Source organism: Lytechinus pictus, chromosome 2 (genome assembly GCF_037042905.1).
Source record: "Lytechinus pictus isolate F3 Inbred chromosome 2, Lp3.0, whole genome shotgun sequence".
Classification (NCBI taxonomy): Eukaryota; Metazoa; Echinodermata; class Echinoidea; order Temnopleuroida; family Toxopneustidae; genus Lytechinus; species Lytechinus pictus.
Genome location: NC_087246.1, coordinates 16436105 through 16452420, shown reverse-complemented (window position 1 = coordinate 16452420; position 16316 = coordinate 16436105). Strand labels below are relative to the sequence as shown.

Genomic DNA, 16316 nt, shown 5'->3' with positions numbered 1-16316 from the left:
GTCAGTAAACCATATCGAGCCCCCTAAAAATTGTTGGCTTATTACGATGATACTTTATCTTGCCATGTATAATTAATAAGCTCATTATTTCGACATGGCGATATATTCTATCTTGTCAAGTCGATTTGTCGACATGGCGAGATATGAAGTGTACAAGTCCCGGCAAGAATCCTGACATATCGCCATGTTGACATATAACTTGTTACAAGTCGACTTGGCAACATAAAATATCTCACCATGTTGACGTAAAAAAATTTATATGGAATTGGCAGGATAACGTATCTTGCCATGCGGACATAATAAGCTTATTTAGTCGACATGGCAAGATAAAGTATCTCGAAAAAATCACAGTTTTTTGTGTGCATTTTTCAGAAAAAAAGGGAAGAAATGGAGTCAGTTACAAATCAGTCAAATACATTTAGGTATCATGTACAAAAGCATGCCATTTTTATTTTCACCTCATTTTCATATCAAAATAATAGATAACTTTCCTGGATTTTCTACAAAAGTATTCATACCGCTGTCATGAACCACAAGTTAATAATCAATTGAATAGCCTTTATTCGCAATAACTGCCTCGAGTCGTCTCCTATAGTTTGTTACTAAGTTCTTGCATGTCTCAGTCTACGGGATTTTGGCTCATTCCTCCTTTGCAATCCTCTCCAAGTCCTTCAGGTTGCTGGGCTAGCTTCCTTGTGTTGACCTTCACCTTCAGCTCTTTCCAAAGGTTTTCGATTGGGTTCAAATCAGGACTTTGGCTCGGCCACTCCAGAATGTTGACTGCATGCTCCTGAAACCATGCATGTTTTGACCTTCTTGGCAGTGTGCTTTAGATCGTTGTCCTGTTGGAAGATCCAATTGGGGCCAAGTTGAAGTGCTTCATCAGACTCTTTCATGTTCTCTTGCAGGATTTCGAGGTACCGCTCCTTCTTCATGATGAAATTGACCTATTAAAAGAAAGATGTTTTAATTTTACTTCAACATGGCTTGAAAAACTACAAAGACACTAGGAAAAACATTCATATAGGGGGCATTTCAATGTAGAACTAAGCATACAAGGTAATTTGCATGTGAGTTAGTACATAACCAGGAATGTCGTAATTTACCAAAAATGAGAACTTACAATTCATTTGACTATAATTTCCACTCGTGAACTAGAGCTCCGAAAAATAGCGAACTATTTCGCTACAGTTCAACACGTAGTATATTATAGACTAATAGGATAGATGGTTACAAATTTTGAAGATCGCTCCGATCTAAATAGCGAACTGGGCTACAGTAGGCCTACCCCTCGTGTACATATAGAGGAAATCTGGAAAATAGCGAACTAGTTCGCTACAATTCCCCCTCGTATTTATATTTAGGAGATCCGAAAAAATAGCGAACTAGTTCGCTGCAATTCCCCCTGGTGTATATATAGAGGAGATCCGAAAAAATAGAGCGAACTAGTTCGCAAAAATGCACCCACGTGTATATACAGTGCGTATCAAAAAAAAGTTTACACTTAGAAAGAAACCTGTAAAATTATATATTTGTAATATCCTGACGATTTTTCCACATTTTAGCATTGGTACAGATCCATTTAAGCAAATTACAATATAACTGTCGAAAGATATTTCCGCTTGAGTGAGCACCACTTACTTTTGAAAAGTTGGTGAAAAATGATTTGCGCAGAACTTCGAAATAGTTATGCGAATAAAAGTAGACCTTAATCATGAAGAACACGTGGAATTTAGCTAGTAAAATGAAGATATCTTTTACCTTTTTAAACTTGTTTCCATGCCCAAAACACTTCGAAGAGTGCATTGCGCCCCACTCCATTCCCCCACACACCAAGGCCATCGTGACGATATTTGCTTTACACTGAGCTGTGATTTACATAAAACGGCTTAGGCTTGATTTTCATTTTGTTAATCATCGTCAAGCTTGGGAAAAGTGTGGAGAAACAAGTAACAAATGAAAAATGAAATGTAAACCAACTTTAAATGATAAAAACTTAGTGAAAAATGTTGGAGATGTCTGATATAAACTTTTGTTCAGATTCAGTTATGTCCTCAGATCCAGCCGGCACAAAAGGGTAAAGGTTGTGCTTACTAAGTGTTGAAATTTCAAATTTGAGCGGCAAAATTGTTACAAAATGCTTGAATGTATCCGTTTTATTTCAATTGGCTAAAAGTGCTAGGGAAATTTATGAGAAATGCTTTGCAGGGTAAGTTTGATTTCGCCCTTTTCCTAGACACCGCGTGAAAACAAGCATTTCTGCGCAAACAGATTTCTGCGAGCTTTACAAAAATGGACAGTGCTCAATCAAGTATAATATTCTGTCAAAACTTTTACTTTCATTGGATAGATGAGACCCAAATCCATAATTATATGTGAAAAAAATACCCACATGTTGTATATTTTTTAATTCCCAGGGCTTTTTCAGAGTGTAAACTTTTTTTGATACGCACTGTATAGAAGAGATATCCGATTTCCACCCTCGTGTATAGGAAGAGATCAGAAAAATTGCCAAGTAGTTCGCTACAGTTTCCCATATGTTTTATATTTTAGAGAGGAGATGAGAAATTGCGAACTAGTTTGCAACAATTTCCCGTCGTATACATGGAGAGGAGATCCGAAAAATTGCAAAAAGTTCAATAATACAGACGAGATGAGAAATTTCGAATTAATTTGCAGCAACCATTCCCCTTCGTATATACATACGTACAGGAGATCAGAAAATTTGCGAACTAGTTCGCTATAGTTTGACTATACATAGAGAGGAGATATAATATATAGAGAGGAGATGAGATATTGTGAACTAGTTTGCAACAATTTCCCGTCGTGCATATGAAGAGGAGATCCGAAAAATAGCGAACTGGTTCGCTACGATTTCCCCCCTCGTGTATATGAAGAGATCAGAAAAATTGCCAACTAGTTCGCTACAGTTTGCCATGTTTTATATTTTAGAGAGGAGATCCGAAAAATAGCGAACTAGTTTGCAACAATTTCCCGTCGTGCATATGAAGAAGAGATCCGAAAAATAGCGAACTAGTTCGCTACGATTTCCGGCCCCCTCGTGTATATGAAGAGATCAGAAAAATTGTCAACTAGTTCGCTAGTTTGCCATGTTTTATATTTTAGAGAGGAGATCCGAAAAATAGCGAACTAGTTTGCAACAATTTTCCGTCGTGTACATATAAAGGAGATCCGAAAAATAGCGAACTAGTTCGCTACAATTCCCCATCGTGTATATATCGAGGAGATCCGAAAAATAGCGAACTAGTTCGCTACAATTTCCCATCGTATGTATATACAGGAGATCTGGAAAATAGCGAACTAGTTCGCTACAAATTCCCGTCGTATATATCGAGGATATCCGAAAAATAGCGAACTAGTTCGCTACAATTTCCCGTCGTATATATATAGAGGAGATCTGGAAAATAGCGAACTAGTTCGCTACAATTTCCCATCGTATGTATATAGAGGAGATCTGGAAAATAGCGAACTAGTTCGCTACAATTTCCCGTCGTTAAGAGGAGATCTGGAAAATAGCGAACTAGTTCGCTACAATTTCCCATCGTATGTATATACAGGAGATCTGGAAAATAGCGAACTAGTTCGCTACAATTTCCCGTCGTGTATATATATATAGAGGAGATCTGGAAAATAGCGAACTAGTTCGCTACAATTTCCCATCGTATACATAGAGGAGAATTGGAAAATAGCGAACTAGTTCGCTACAATTTCCCATCGTATGTATATAGAGGAGATCTGGAAAATAGCGAACTAGTTCGCTACAATTTCCCGTCGTTAAGAGGAGATCTGGAAAATAGCGAACTAGTTCGCTACAATTTCCCATCGTATGTATATACAGGAGATCTGGAAAATAGCGAACTAGTTCGCTACAATTTCCCGTCGTGTATATATATATAGAGGAGATCTGGAAAATAGCGAACTAGTTCGCTACAATTTACCATCGTATGTATATACAGGAGATCTGGAAAATAGCGAACTAGTTCGCTACAATTTCCCGTCGTGTACGTGTATATATATATAGAGGAGATCTGGAAAATAGCGAACTAGTTCGCTACAATTTCCCATCGTATGTATATACAGGAGATCTGGAAAATAGCGAACTAGTTCGCTACAATTTCCCGTCGTGTATATATATATAGAGGAGATCTGGAAAATAGCGAACTAGTTCGCTACAATTTCCCATCGTATACATAGAGGAGAATTGGAAAATAGCGAACTAGTTCGCTACAATTTCCCATCGTATGTATATAGAGGAGATCTGGAAAATAGCGAACTAGTTCGCTACAATTTCCCGTCGTTAAGAGGAGATCTGGAAAATAGCGAACTAGTTCGCTACAATTTCCCATCGTATGTATATACAGGAGATCTGGAAAATAGCGAACTAGTTCGCTACAATTTCCCGTCGTGTATATATATATAGAGGAGATCTGGAAATAGCGAACTAGTTCGCTACAATTTGACACGTCGTATAATATAGACTAATACAAGGAGATGGCTACAAATTTCGACGCTTATATATAAGCGTTGAAGATCGCTATATTTGCCATCTATAAAATACCGACAAGGACAGGATCGGGGCACAGAGTCAGAGGTGGGGGTGGTATTACCTTATAAGTCACACAAGAATCGACTTTCTCAATTATTTATCATGACAAATACATCCTCAAATTCATGCCTGGAATATTTACTATCACCATCTTCTATTTCAAGTCTTGTGGAATCATGGCTTAAAGAAGATATCCCCAGTTTCGATTATGGAGGAATTGTTGTGGGAGAAAAGGAAGAGACAGCGGTACTCTTGTGCAAGTCACCCGGAGTTCTGGCGGGGGTTCCGTTCTTCAACGCGGTGTTTAAGGCAGTTGACTGCGAGGTGCATTGGGAAACAAAAGAAGGGGCTTTTTTGGAACCAGTCTTTCTAGCGGCTATTGTGAAAGGCAAAGCACGGAATATTCTCATGGGTGAAAGATCTGCTTTGAATTGTATAGCAAGGGCCAGTGGGGTAGCAACTTTAGCAAGAAATCTGAGAAATCTAGCCGAGAAATCAGATTGGAAAGGCCGTGTTGCTGGGACTCGTAAGACAACCCCAGGATTTAGGATGGTTGAGAAGTATGCTTTGTTGGTGGGCGGGGCTGATACCCATAGATACGACTTATCATCTATGATCATGCTGAAGGATAATCATATATGGTCTGCTGGGAGTATAACACAGGTAGTGATGCATGTTTTTACATATAAATTCATGAGTCATGACCTTAAAGGGATGGTCCGGGCTGAAAGTATTTATAGCTAAATAAATAGAGTAGAATTCACTGAACAAAATGCCGAAAATTTCATCAAAATCGGATATTAAATAATAAAGTTATTGAAGTTTAAAGTTTAGCAATATTTTGTGAAAACAGTCGTCATGAATATTCATTAGGTGGGCTGATGATGTCACATCTCCACTTTCCGTTTTCCTATGTTATTACATAAAATCATAATTTTTTCATTATTTCATACTCGTGTGAATAATACGTCTCCCTTATAATGAAATAAGTTGCAGCAATAAATATCTAATGCACTAAATCAGTTGTCAATCCAATTTTTCTAGTTCTTGGAGGAAAATTTTTGAATAAACCTAATTTCATATAATAAAATACAAAAGAACAAGTGGGGATGTGACATCATCAGCCCACCTAATGAATATTCATGACGACTGTTTTCACAAAATATTGCTTAACTTTAAAATTCAATAGCTTTGTTATCTGATTTTGATGAAATTTTTGGCATTTTGCTCAGTGAATTCTACTCTATTTATTTAGCTATAAATACTTTCAGCCCGGACCATCCCTTTAAGGCTTAAATTCATTTGAGAAAGCGATCAGGTATTCAGGCTAAAATGGCCATGATGGGTGAAATTCTGAAAATGCGATGTAGACCCTATACTATAGGCTTACTACTATAGTTTACTAGTATAGTAGCCTACTGAGTTTCAAAATAAAAATGTATGGAGTGAAAGACTGACTCTAAGAAGGAATTCGTTGAGGCTTGATAATCAGAGACATACTACTCATTGATAATTATCAGTAATCTCTACATTATTATTTTTATTATTGTTATTACTATTATTATTTATTATTATTGTTATTATTATTTTTGTTATTATTATTGTTGTTATTATTATTAATGGTCACCTATTTAAAAAAATGTGGTCATATCACACCCATTCTGAAATCTCTATATTGGTTAAAGGTCAACGATTGCATCATCTTCAAAATCCTTCTGGTATTCCATGCAATTACCGGTTCTGCTCCACAATACAATAATAATTAAATTAACAAATACACTCCTGTCAGCTCCTGACGTATCCAACTCTGGTTCCCTAGTTATTCCCAAATCTGTTAAGACAAATCCCATTATTATTAGGCCTATTATTATCATGATCATCATGATCATTTTCATCATCATCACCATCTTCATTATTGTTGTTATATTATTATTATTATTGTTATTAATTGATATGAATTAAATGTATTGATTAAAAATATATATTTCAAAGTGCCCATATGGGAAAAAATAAGAAATATTTCACACAAAATTCTGTTAATGTTGTGGTTGTATCATAATAATCATAATAATCATACTAGATCTATGCTTCTATACTTCAATAGGCCCAAACTTGAGCTCTCTTTTCCACTTGACACAACAATTATTTTTCCTCACATGCTCATTTCTAGACAAAATATAGTAAACTCCAGAAAAGCACCTCTGTCAAGTCTGATCGATGTAAATAAAATTCTCCCCTAACCTATTTTTATTGGAGCTTTCCTTCACTCTGTTTTAAAGCAATTGGAGGTAGCCTTGACAAGCTTCAATCCAATTTTTGCGAGCTCCTGAACTCTGTGATTAAATAGTGTCTTCATATGAAGTCATGTATTTAGATTTTAGTTGTCATTGAATTGTTTAATCTGTGCTGCATATGTATTTTTTTTTGGTTACAAGCATGTATGGATTTAGTTAAGTATACTTTATGACATTTTTTGTATATTTTTTAAAAAGAGGAATGACATCATGACAGATGTTGATCTTTTTAGGCCTAATTAAAGGTCACGTAATAATGAATAAGTTCATGTTATATGACAGGCTGTGAAAAATGCAAGAAAAGCTGGAGGATTCTCAATCAAGATTGAAGTGGAATGTCGGAGTCTGGAGGAGGCCAGAGAGGCAGCGTCAGCAGGGGCTGAGATCATCATGCTGGATAATTTCACACCAGAGGTAAATGAACATTCAATGAGGAGAGGGTGGTGAAGGCAAGGAGAAGTGAGAGAGAAGAGAGAAAGTGTGAAAAGGATAGTGGACAAGAGAGGTAGATAGAGAGAAACAGACAGAGGATGGGGGGGGGGGTGGTAAATAAAATAGAGTGAGGGAGAGAAAGAGAGAACATGAGGAGGGAGGGACAGAAATTAGTAATTTTTATGTAATGATAGAAGGTATTTGGTAATTTTGAGGATGAAAATGTAATCATATTTTGGGGTAAGGATAATTAAAGCCAGTGGATTGAGAAAGAAAAGTCATAAAGAGAGAAACGGAGTGATGAGAAAGGGGTTGACTAAAGATTGATCGTTACAATTATGTAGATTTTGTGAGACTGCACACTTTATATCTGATCACGTTTGTTCCATACGTATAATATTTCATTAATATTTTTCTTTTGGAACATTCACTTTTCACCTTTATACTACAGTTTTGTTAAATAGTTTTGTAAACAATAATATTTCATATTAAATCATTCTTGTGTGCTCCAAAAAGAGCCAATGTACATACAGTCCATGCATTCCTGCAGAATTTTATGCAATAAATGCATTGTGTTATCTGTATCATTTTCAATTATCTCTATAAATACTATGCGCCGTTTCATTTTATGAATTCCCACATTAACAGGCAGCAGCATCGGCTGCCAGGCAACTCAAGACGGAATTCCCGCATCTCCTGCTCGAGGCAAGTGGAGGGATCACAGAAGAATCCCTTCCAACATTCTGCATCCCAGACATCGATGTTATTTCGACCAGCAGACTCACCCAAGGTTATCCTGTGGTAGACTTCTCCTTGAAGATTAGAAAAGAAGGCCATGATCCAAGAAATCCATTGGTGCAAAGTTAACCAAAATGAAAAGTTGACTTATTAAGAAAACGAAAAAACTGAAAAACTGAAATTAACTTGCACAAATAGTTAGAAAGTTGAGAATTTTTCATTCTTTCAAAAGTTGCAATCTTATGGGGATTTCAAAGTGGCTGCATAGATAATTCAATTATATTTTGATTACATGTACCTCCCAAAGGGTCAAGATGCCTGGGAGATAAACCCCAAATTTATGATTTAATTCATAATGAATATTCAATGTTTCAACTTTTATCAATTTCATAATGACTGAGCCCTTTCGTTCATGAAACAATCTATAGTCAAATCATGGTGATTTATATTCACATATTTGTAAAATCAAATTTTACATAAATATGGAAATGTTCGTGTTTTATCTTTAGAAAAAAGGATATAAAAGATAAATGTTTGACATCATAAGCTCTCTCAATTTGCAGGCCAGTCATGAGAATTATTTTTGGAAATGAAGCAAAACCTATTCATGTCTCTTATTATTAATCCATTCATCCAATTTTGATGAAATTTTTAGGGTTTTTAAGTGCTTAGTTTTCTTTGTGTTATTTGATCTTGCATGAGCTTTTTGCTGGGATAGACTTATTAGGTTAATCAAGCTAAGTACGGTGAAAGCTAATATAAATGACATGAAACTGATTAAAATAGTCTCACCTGACTGTCAATGCAAGAGATTATCTGATATTCAACTCAGGTTTTCTAGCTTTTTTAAAATGTTTTTTTCAATTCAATATTATGTATCATCTCTCTATGTGTTCACAATGCTGGCTGCTTTTATACAAGTGGGCAGTGTCTTGTTCAATGTACCAAGATTTTGAAGGGCCAGACATAGCGTATGGGGCAAAATTATTTTAAAAATCTGTGAGTAATCGTAGTGAGCAAGCATAAATCTGACCATTTAAATACAATAATCTAATTTTAATTCAATTTTTGATAGATTTTAATATTTAGATAGTGATATCATAATTTACCCTTGCTTTTCGTTCTTTTCTCATTTTTGTTCCTGTTTGCGAAACCTTTGAGGTTCTATGGTCCCATCTGAAAGCAAGGGAGTGGGGGGAGTTAAGGATATAAAGACTAAAATCTATTCCTGACCTTAAATTTTAAGCCAATAGTTGTCTGTTTACCATCAAATTGCTAGAAATGAAGTGAATTTCAATTAATTTGAGCTTTTATTAATATGAGATATTTTTATTTTCCTCTAATAGGAAATATTCATTCTCTATATTTTGCTTCAAAAATTTAATTATCTGCATGTCAAGTGTACTAGGCTCATCACTACCATGGTTTTATGGTACTGGTAAGCTCTTTAGAATTTTAATATCTTTTTCATAGACTATAGGTTCAGGGTTATTTCTAGTTTTTAAGAGTCAGGTTTTTTTAAAATCAAGTTTATAATTGATGTACATTTTTTTTAAACAAATATTATATTGTTTTGAGGGGAATTTGTACAAGAAATATTAACTACATGTATCAGTGCTAGCAGAGGTAATCACAACAATGATTAAACTCAGTTCTATCAAGTAGAGTGAAAAGAAATATTACCCTGACTAGTTGTAAAATTGATATGTAACATTGTAATTACAAAAAGTACATCAATTTTGTGAAATTTTGGTGCCTCTATGGGGGACGAGACAATCCTCTCCTAGAAGCTGCTATATAAATTTTGAAATTCGAGAGGAGGACATGTCCTCCCCCCCCACCCGATTGCAGCGAATGATCACTATATATTCATCCATATCACACAAGAGATTCCATTTCCATGTAAATTATGATTTGTGGAGTAAATTAAGTGTTGATTTTGAAAATTCACATTCCAATTTCATGCAGTTTTTACTAACCATTGACAGTACTTGGTATTAGTTGGTCTCAGTACTTTAACTTAGCAGGGCCGCAGAACCAGGGGTGGGGGTTTTACCCCTCCCCCCTACTTTTTTTCTCCAAAAACTATATATAAATGTAAATATTACCATCTGATTGTGATTTTTTGCATGGTCAGCCCCCCCCCCCCAACATTCGAAACTGTTCCACGGTCCCTGCACACAGCCTGTTAACGAACATGCCAGTGCTTTATAGTACAGGTATTTTGCTGGATATGAAGCTGAAAAGATACTCAGGTTTTGATCAGTCATCAGTATTCAGTAATATAAATTATGACTGGGCCCAGTCTTAGTTACACTCGTGATTGATCCGATCATTCTCCAATTTGGAAATCTGTGTACATATATATATGTGATAGTCTGTTGTATATACATGGGGGAGTAAATTCTTCCTTCATTAACATGTAGAAGCATGCTGATTTGTCAAAAACAATATGCTTGAGTGATTAATAGACATGCATAGATGCATAGAAGATGATGCTGTTGTTGGCTTTCTATAGTTTAATATTACAAGATCAATTACAGCACTTTGGAAGACAGGGCACATACATCATTGATAAGAATAAGATTCTGTATTATGTTATGTGCATAGATTTTGTGCTCCACATTGTTGTTCGCTTTATGCCCCAATTGGAAGTGGCAAATGTTTATTCTCCATGCAGGGCCCCGTCTTACAAAGAGTTACAATTGATCCAATCAATCTCAACTGGATGGAAATCCAACCATACCATAATTTTTTTCTACAGAAAACTTGCACAATCTCCTTAGTAAACAAAGAGAATCACACTGAATCTTCAAAAGAACAAGGAATGTATGAATATATATCATATCTAGAAAATGTTTTGAACAAATTTGCATTTTAGATGTTGACGTTGCTGGCCATCCATAGTTGTGATCGGATCAATTTCAACTCTGTAAGAGGGGGCCTAGATACATGGGTAATACATGTACATTTATTATCCAATGGCACAAACTTATACAAGGATCTATGTAACATAAATGACACAATGAGTAGGCCACATTGATCACTACTTATGGTTTACCATTAACTCTTATGTTATTGGTACATGCATGTTGTATGGTCACTAGGGTTGCATATTTATTGAAGTGACAATCACTGATTAAGCAATTTAACATGCTAAACTGGGGATAATGTTTCAGATATTATGAATATCAATGTGAATATATTGTGCATGATACTGCTATGTGTTTATTGAGATGAAAGGCGCAAGAAACCTCTGCTACCTTTTATTGTTTTGCAAGTCAATGGAGTAGCAAGAGACTATCTTTCCTAGTTTCCTGGGATTCTGGGAATGTCCCAAATCTTTTTGTGTTTTATGCATAATGTATTCTTGTGCCAAGTGAGATAATAAGGGCAATTAAACTGGGTTAAAAAAGAAACTGATCAAACTTTACAAGGGCACTGCACAATAAACTGGGAATTTCCTTTAATCTCATCTCATTTTCATTGGTCTCTCTTTTGCCATTTTGTGATTTTGGATTATGAAACCAATTGGTGCAAGAGGCTGTAGCCTCTCTGTGATTGAACCAATCTCTCAATTATTCACATGCATTTAGTTAGGAATATTAAAGCTAGCCTGTGTAAAAATATTGTTCATTTTGACCGAGTGGAATTTCTTTTGGAACCCAGTTTGGTATTTTTACAGTTACTGATGTATAGTTTCAGAGCGTAGACCTTTGAACTAATTAACTTATATCAATTCATAATAAAGCAAAGCTATAGATGTTAAATCACAGAGGCTTTTCTACATCTCCAATTATTTTGTATGATAAGTTTGAGGAGGATAAGCGATGAAAAACATTTATTGGACTCCTGTGCCTGTGATTTGAAATGCAATCCCGATGTGAATAGGAAATATCAGTGTGATAGATTGGTCACAAATGACCAATTGATTAGATCTGTCAAAGCAGTAATTGCTTCATCACTCAGTCACCAGAGAATGATACATTGTTTACCACTAAATTTACCCCTATCTTTAATTTATTGTGTAGTTAGTGTGTGTGTGTGTGAATGTATGTGTGTGTGTGTGTCTGTCTGTCTCTCTCTCTCTTTCTCTTTCCCAGTATCCACCATCTCCCCCTCCTCCTTTATTCCCCCCTTTCCACTTTCCATGCATTTTCTTCCTTACCCCTTCAAGCCCCCTTTTCCATTACATGAAAAACATTAGACTGATACAGATGAAGACAATACTCACAATATTGCAGGATCAAATAAACTCATACATAGAAATTATAATTGAACATATCAGAAGCAAAATACAAAATATATATATAGATACTGCAAATCTTGCATAAATATTATGCATCTACTAAAAGCAAAGAATATTGCACCTTTTCATGAAAAGTTAGACAAATACACAAAACAGAAAATACAGTCCATAAATTTATACCAATATCTCAAACCTCATAAACAATAGCTTTGGGGTTAAGGGAATGAGTTAGGATTTTCTACTATTTCAAACATCATATATAAATGGTAACTAAGGCTTATAACAAGTTTAAAAGCTTAGATAATTCCCTTTCCGGTTTATGTATTAAGCAATTGTGCAGACAAAATTGGGCCTAATAATTGGTACTGAACATGTACAGGTATATATAAAAACTCAACAAAAAATAGGTTTGAACCCAAATTATGATTAAAAACCTCTTGTGAACTGTAATCTAAAAGTTAATGAATCCTAAATATGTGACTTTGTAATTTATTATATTTCTTTAAAAAACACCAATAACATGTATTTGTTTTTATTTGCTAAGCAAATTGTTGCAATGCTATAGTTTGATAATGTAGCATTTGTCATAAGACAAAGTTCAATGAAACTCTCTTGCACAAAGAATCAATGCATCGGTAAAATTACACTTGGGGAAACATAAAATAAGCACAATCATCAAAAATGGTGTACATGTACATAATAATTACTGTTACAAGGGTTGGTTTACATGAATACTACATGTATTATAATATTGGGCTGAAGTACATGTACTTCATACATGGTTGGTTTTTCATGACGAAATGATTAGAACCATCAGATACACATGTAATAGGTAATGGATTGTAACTCAGCCAGACATTCTGAATTGGCTTCATTTATTACAGTTCATAAATCTCAATATAAACATCTAGATGGATTCTCAACTGTGTGTAGTTACAGAGCACAGAATATATCAATTCTGCTGCAAGTATGATATTTGAAACATGTTCATAACCTTTAATAATCTTATCAGTTTACCATCATACCTGAACATATGTAAGGTACATGAGTGAAATTTGGATTTCATTCAGGTTGTTTTTTTCAGTTTCTCACATGAAAGAACCATTTTCATGTATATAAATAATTTCTTACATATTTTACCTTGTAATCCACAAATTCATTAACATTATCCTCACCCCCAATTTCATACATTTTCACTCAATCTAGAAAAAATAGTTTTCCGATACCACATGAAGAAGTCATTTTGTGACTTTTGACCTTGTTAGTGATACCTTAAACATCAATTGGATGACCTCATTTATAGCCAAGTTTCAAGATCATGCTCTATTCATATATTTCTTCTACAGTTCATTGGAATATAAATTGATAAAAGTGCTGTACAGTTCATATCATAGTTTCCTTGCAAAATGAGGCTCTATGGTAGAATTCTGCAGCCAATCAATGTCATTTAAGTCATTAAATTGGGGATCATTGTTTAATTGGCAAAACAGCACAACATATCTGAATTATCTGAATCACTGCCTTTTCAACAGCTATTTGTTAAAATATTTCCAGGCCAACTTCAAACAAAATCTCTGTATTTAATGCAAGAACACTTAGTCTAAATAAGAATATTGTATCTTTGATTAAAAAAAAAAAAAACAATCCATACTAGATTTTCAACTGAATTATCTCACATATGAAATAAAAGTACAAACTGAATAAAGTGAAATCAGCTTTAATAGAAGAGCGTAAACAATGCACTTTATGTTACTGCTCATACAACAATATAGTCTATAGAAGTGCTAAAAATAGAAACTACCGAAAGAGAAACGTACTTGCACTGTAGAATATCCTGTGCCCCAAAACATACAAATTTACAATAAAATTGGCTATGTTTAACATTATGGATATGTCATAATGATATTGATTGGCCATCGTAAATTTAGTGGTTAGATGATTTTCTGTATGTTTGCTTACTTAATCCTTATTTTTTTCATTCAAGATATGTAGATTTGATTCAATAGATTTAAAAAAGCATTCTTGTATTTACAAGTTAATCGAAATTAAGTACTGTAAAATTGAGTTTAGTAGGGAAAGATGAAAGATATAGAAAAGTCATGCAATAAGTTGTTTCCATATAATTAGTGTTGATGCAACCCCCACTCTTTCCACTGTAATTGATAAACTATATAATAAGATGAAAATAATCTGCTTCATAAATAAACTTTTTTAAATAATCTACATCAATATTTACCTTATTTGACTGTTTCTACATAACCAGTTTTAATGTACAGTTACAGTAGGCATGAAAATGTGTATACATTTCATGCATTACTGACTAAAATATACAAACTTGAGCATAAAATGACTTCATTCTCTGCAATGCATATTTACATCCAGCATTTACCTACTTTACAAACTTATTTCTGTGGGGTGTCAAAATTGGTGATTAAAAGCGTTTAGTCCATTCTCAAGAATCTGAGCCAACATGGAAAGTTAGTAAATGAGATAATCAGTAAAATAAAGACAAAATGTAACTTTGTTCAAGACTTAAAATCAATCTCTGTGTTTCAGTCAAAGTTGTTATTAATTGAAATTTGCAACTTTAAAGTCGGGCAGAAATTGCCTGAGCTTTACAGGGTAAGTACTCATGCATTAACCATAATATTTATGTAAGAATTGTATGTCTCAATAGCAAAATGCCATGAAAATGTATCTAGTAGGCACAGGCTCATTTTGTCACAGGCTACTGCACTGATATACACATTCCTCTACCCTCTGGGAACTCCATTCTTTAGACAGCAATTACTTCTATTTCTTATAAAACTTTCAGGTATCATTTATGCACTAGGAAAAGTTCAGAGTACCTCATAATCTGTCAGAAGCAAATTTTTCCTAATTCAACAAAGTTAATCTATCCCTTTAATTAGAAAGCCAAACAATGTCCATCTTCCTGACCATCTCAACCCTGGATAACATACTGGTATAACAAATCATTCACTACCCTTTAACTTCACTAACTGATCACTACTCTCCCTGCTATCCCAGCAAAACCAAACCACCACTAAATAAATGTGCTTCTCCGGAGAAATAATCAATTAAACAAGTGGAATGCCTCTGGCCGTCTCACCTGCATCACGCGATTCAATATAGCAGCAGTGCTGATTTTGAAAACTACTATAACTCGCACAAGATGTTCAGTGATACTTGGTTACTCTTATTTCCACGTTTTATGAACTAGACCAATACACTTATAGAGATATGATGGCAATTCAACAAATACCCCCAACGTGGCCAAAGTTCTTTGACCTTACATGACCTTTGACCTTGATCATGTGACCTGAAACTCGCACAGGATGTTCAGTGATACTTGATTACTATTATGTCCAAGTTTTATGAACTAGACCAACACACTTTCAAATTTATGGCTGTAATTCAACAAATACCCCAATTTGGCCAAAGTTCATTGACCCTAAATGACCTTTGACCTTGATCATGTGACCTGAAACTTGCACAGGATGTTCAGTAATACTTGATTACTATTATGTCCAAGTTTCATGAATCAGATCCATAAACTTTCAAAGTTATGATGGTAATTCAACAGATACCCCCAATTCGGCCAAAGTTCATTGACCCTAAATGACCTTTGACCTTGGTCATGTGACGTGAAACTCATGCAGGATGTTCAGTGATACTTGATTAACCTTATGTATAAGTTTCATGAACTAGGTCCATATATTTTCTAAGTTATGATGACATTTCAAAAACTTAACCTTAGGTTAAGATTTGGTGTTGACGCCGCCGTCGCCGTCGCTGCTGCCGTCGGAAAAGCGGCGCCTATAGTCTCACTCTGCTATGCAGGTGAGACAAAAACTCGAGAATGAGTTTTCTTATTATCTTGTTTATGATTCCGCAACTTTTTTGGTATTGTAATTCAAAAGCCTAATAAGCTAGACATCAAAGAGGAAAGAACATCTTCCCATTTATGTAAAAAAAAATACTTTAATAAGTGACATGTTGGTATGAGAAGTGGATTGGGAAGATAATACACAAA

General features: G+C 34.8%; 1 protein-coding gene across 1 annotated transcript; it reads left to right on the top strand.

Moving 5' to 3' along the window:
• Positions 1–4266: 4266 nt before the first annotated feature.
• Positions 4267–11801, top strand: LOC129254700 (nicotinate-nucleotide pyrophosphorylase [carboxylating]-like). The gene is made up of 3 exons (XM_054893208.2): positions 4267–5230; positions 7144–7275; positions 7942–11801. Exons 1-3 carry the CDS (start codon positions 4670–4672, stop codon positions 8158–8160), a joined length of 912 nt encoding a protein of 303 aa, XP_054749183.2. The 5' UTR covers positions 4267–4669; the 3' UTR covers positions 8161–11801.
• Positions 11802–16316: the final 4515 nt, after the last annotated feature.

Bases quoted from the DNA above. Each gene is read 5' to 3' on its own strand.
- LOC129254700 (XM_054893208.2), top strand. From the start codon at position 4,670: ATGACAAATACATCCTCAAATTCATGCCTGGAATATTTACTATCACCA. The intron at 5,231-7,143 runs GTAGTGATGCAT...GTTATATGACAG, and splicing joins CTGCTGGGAGTATAACACAG to GCTGTGAAAAATGCAAGAAA. The intron at 7,276-7,941 runs GTAAATGAACAT...CCACATTAACAG, and splicing joins TGGATAATTTCACACCAGAG to GCAGCAGCATCGGCTGCCAG.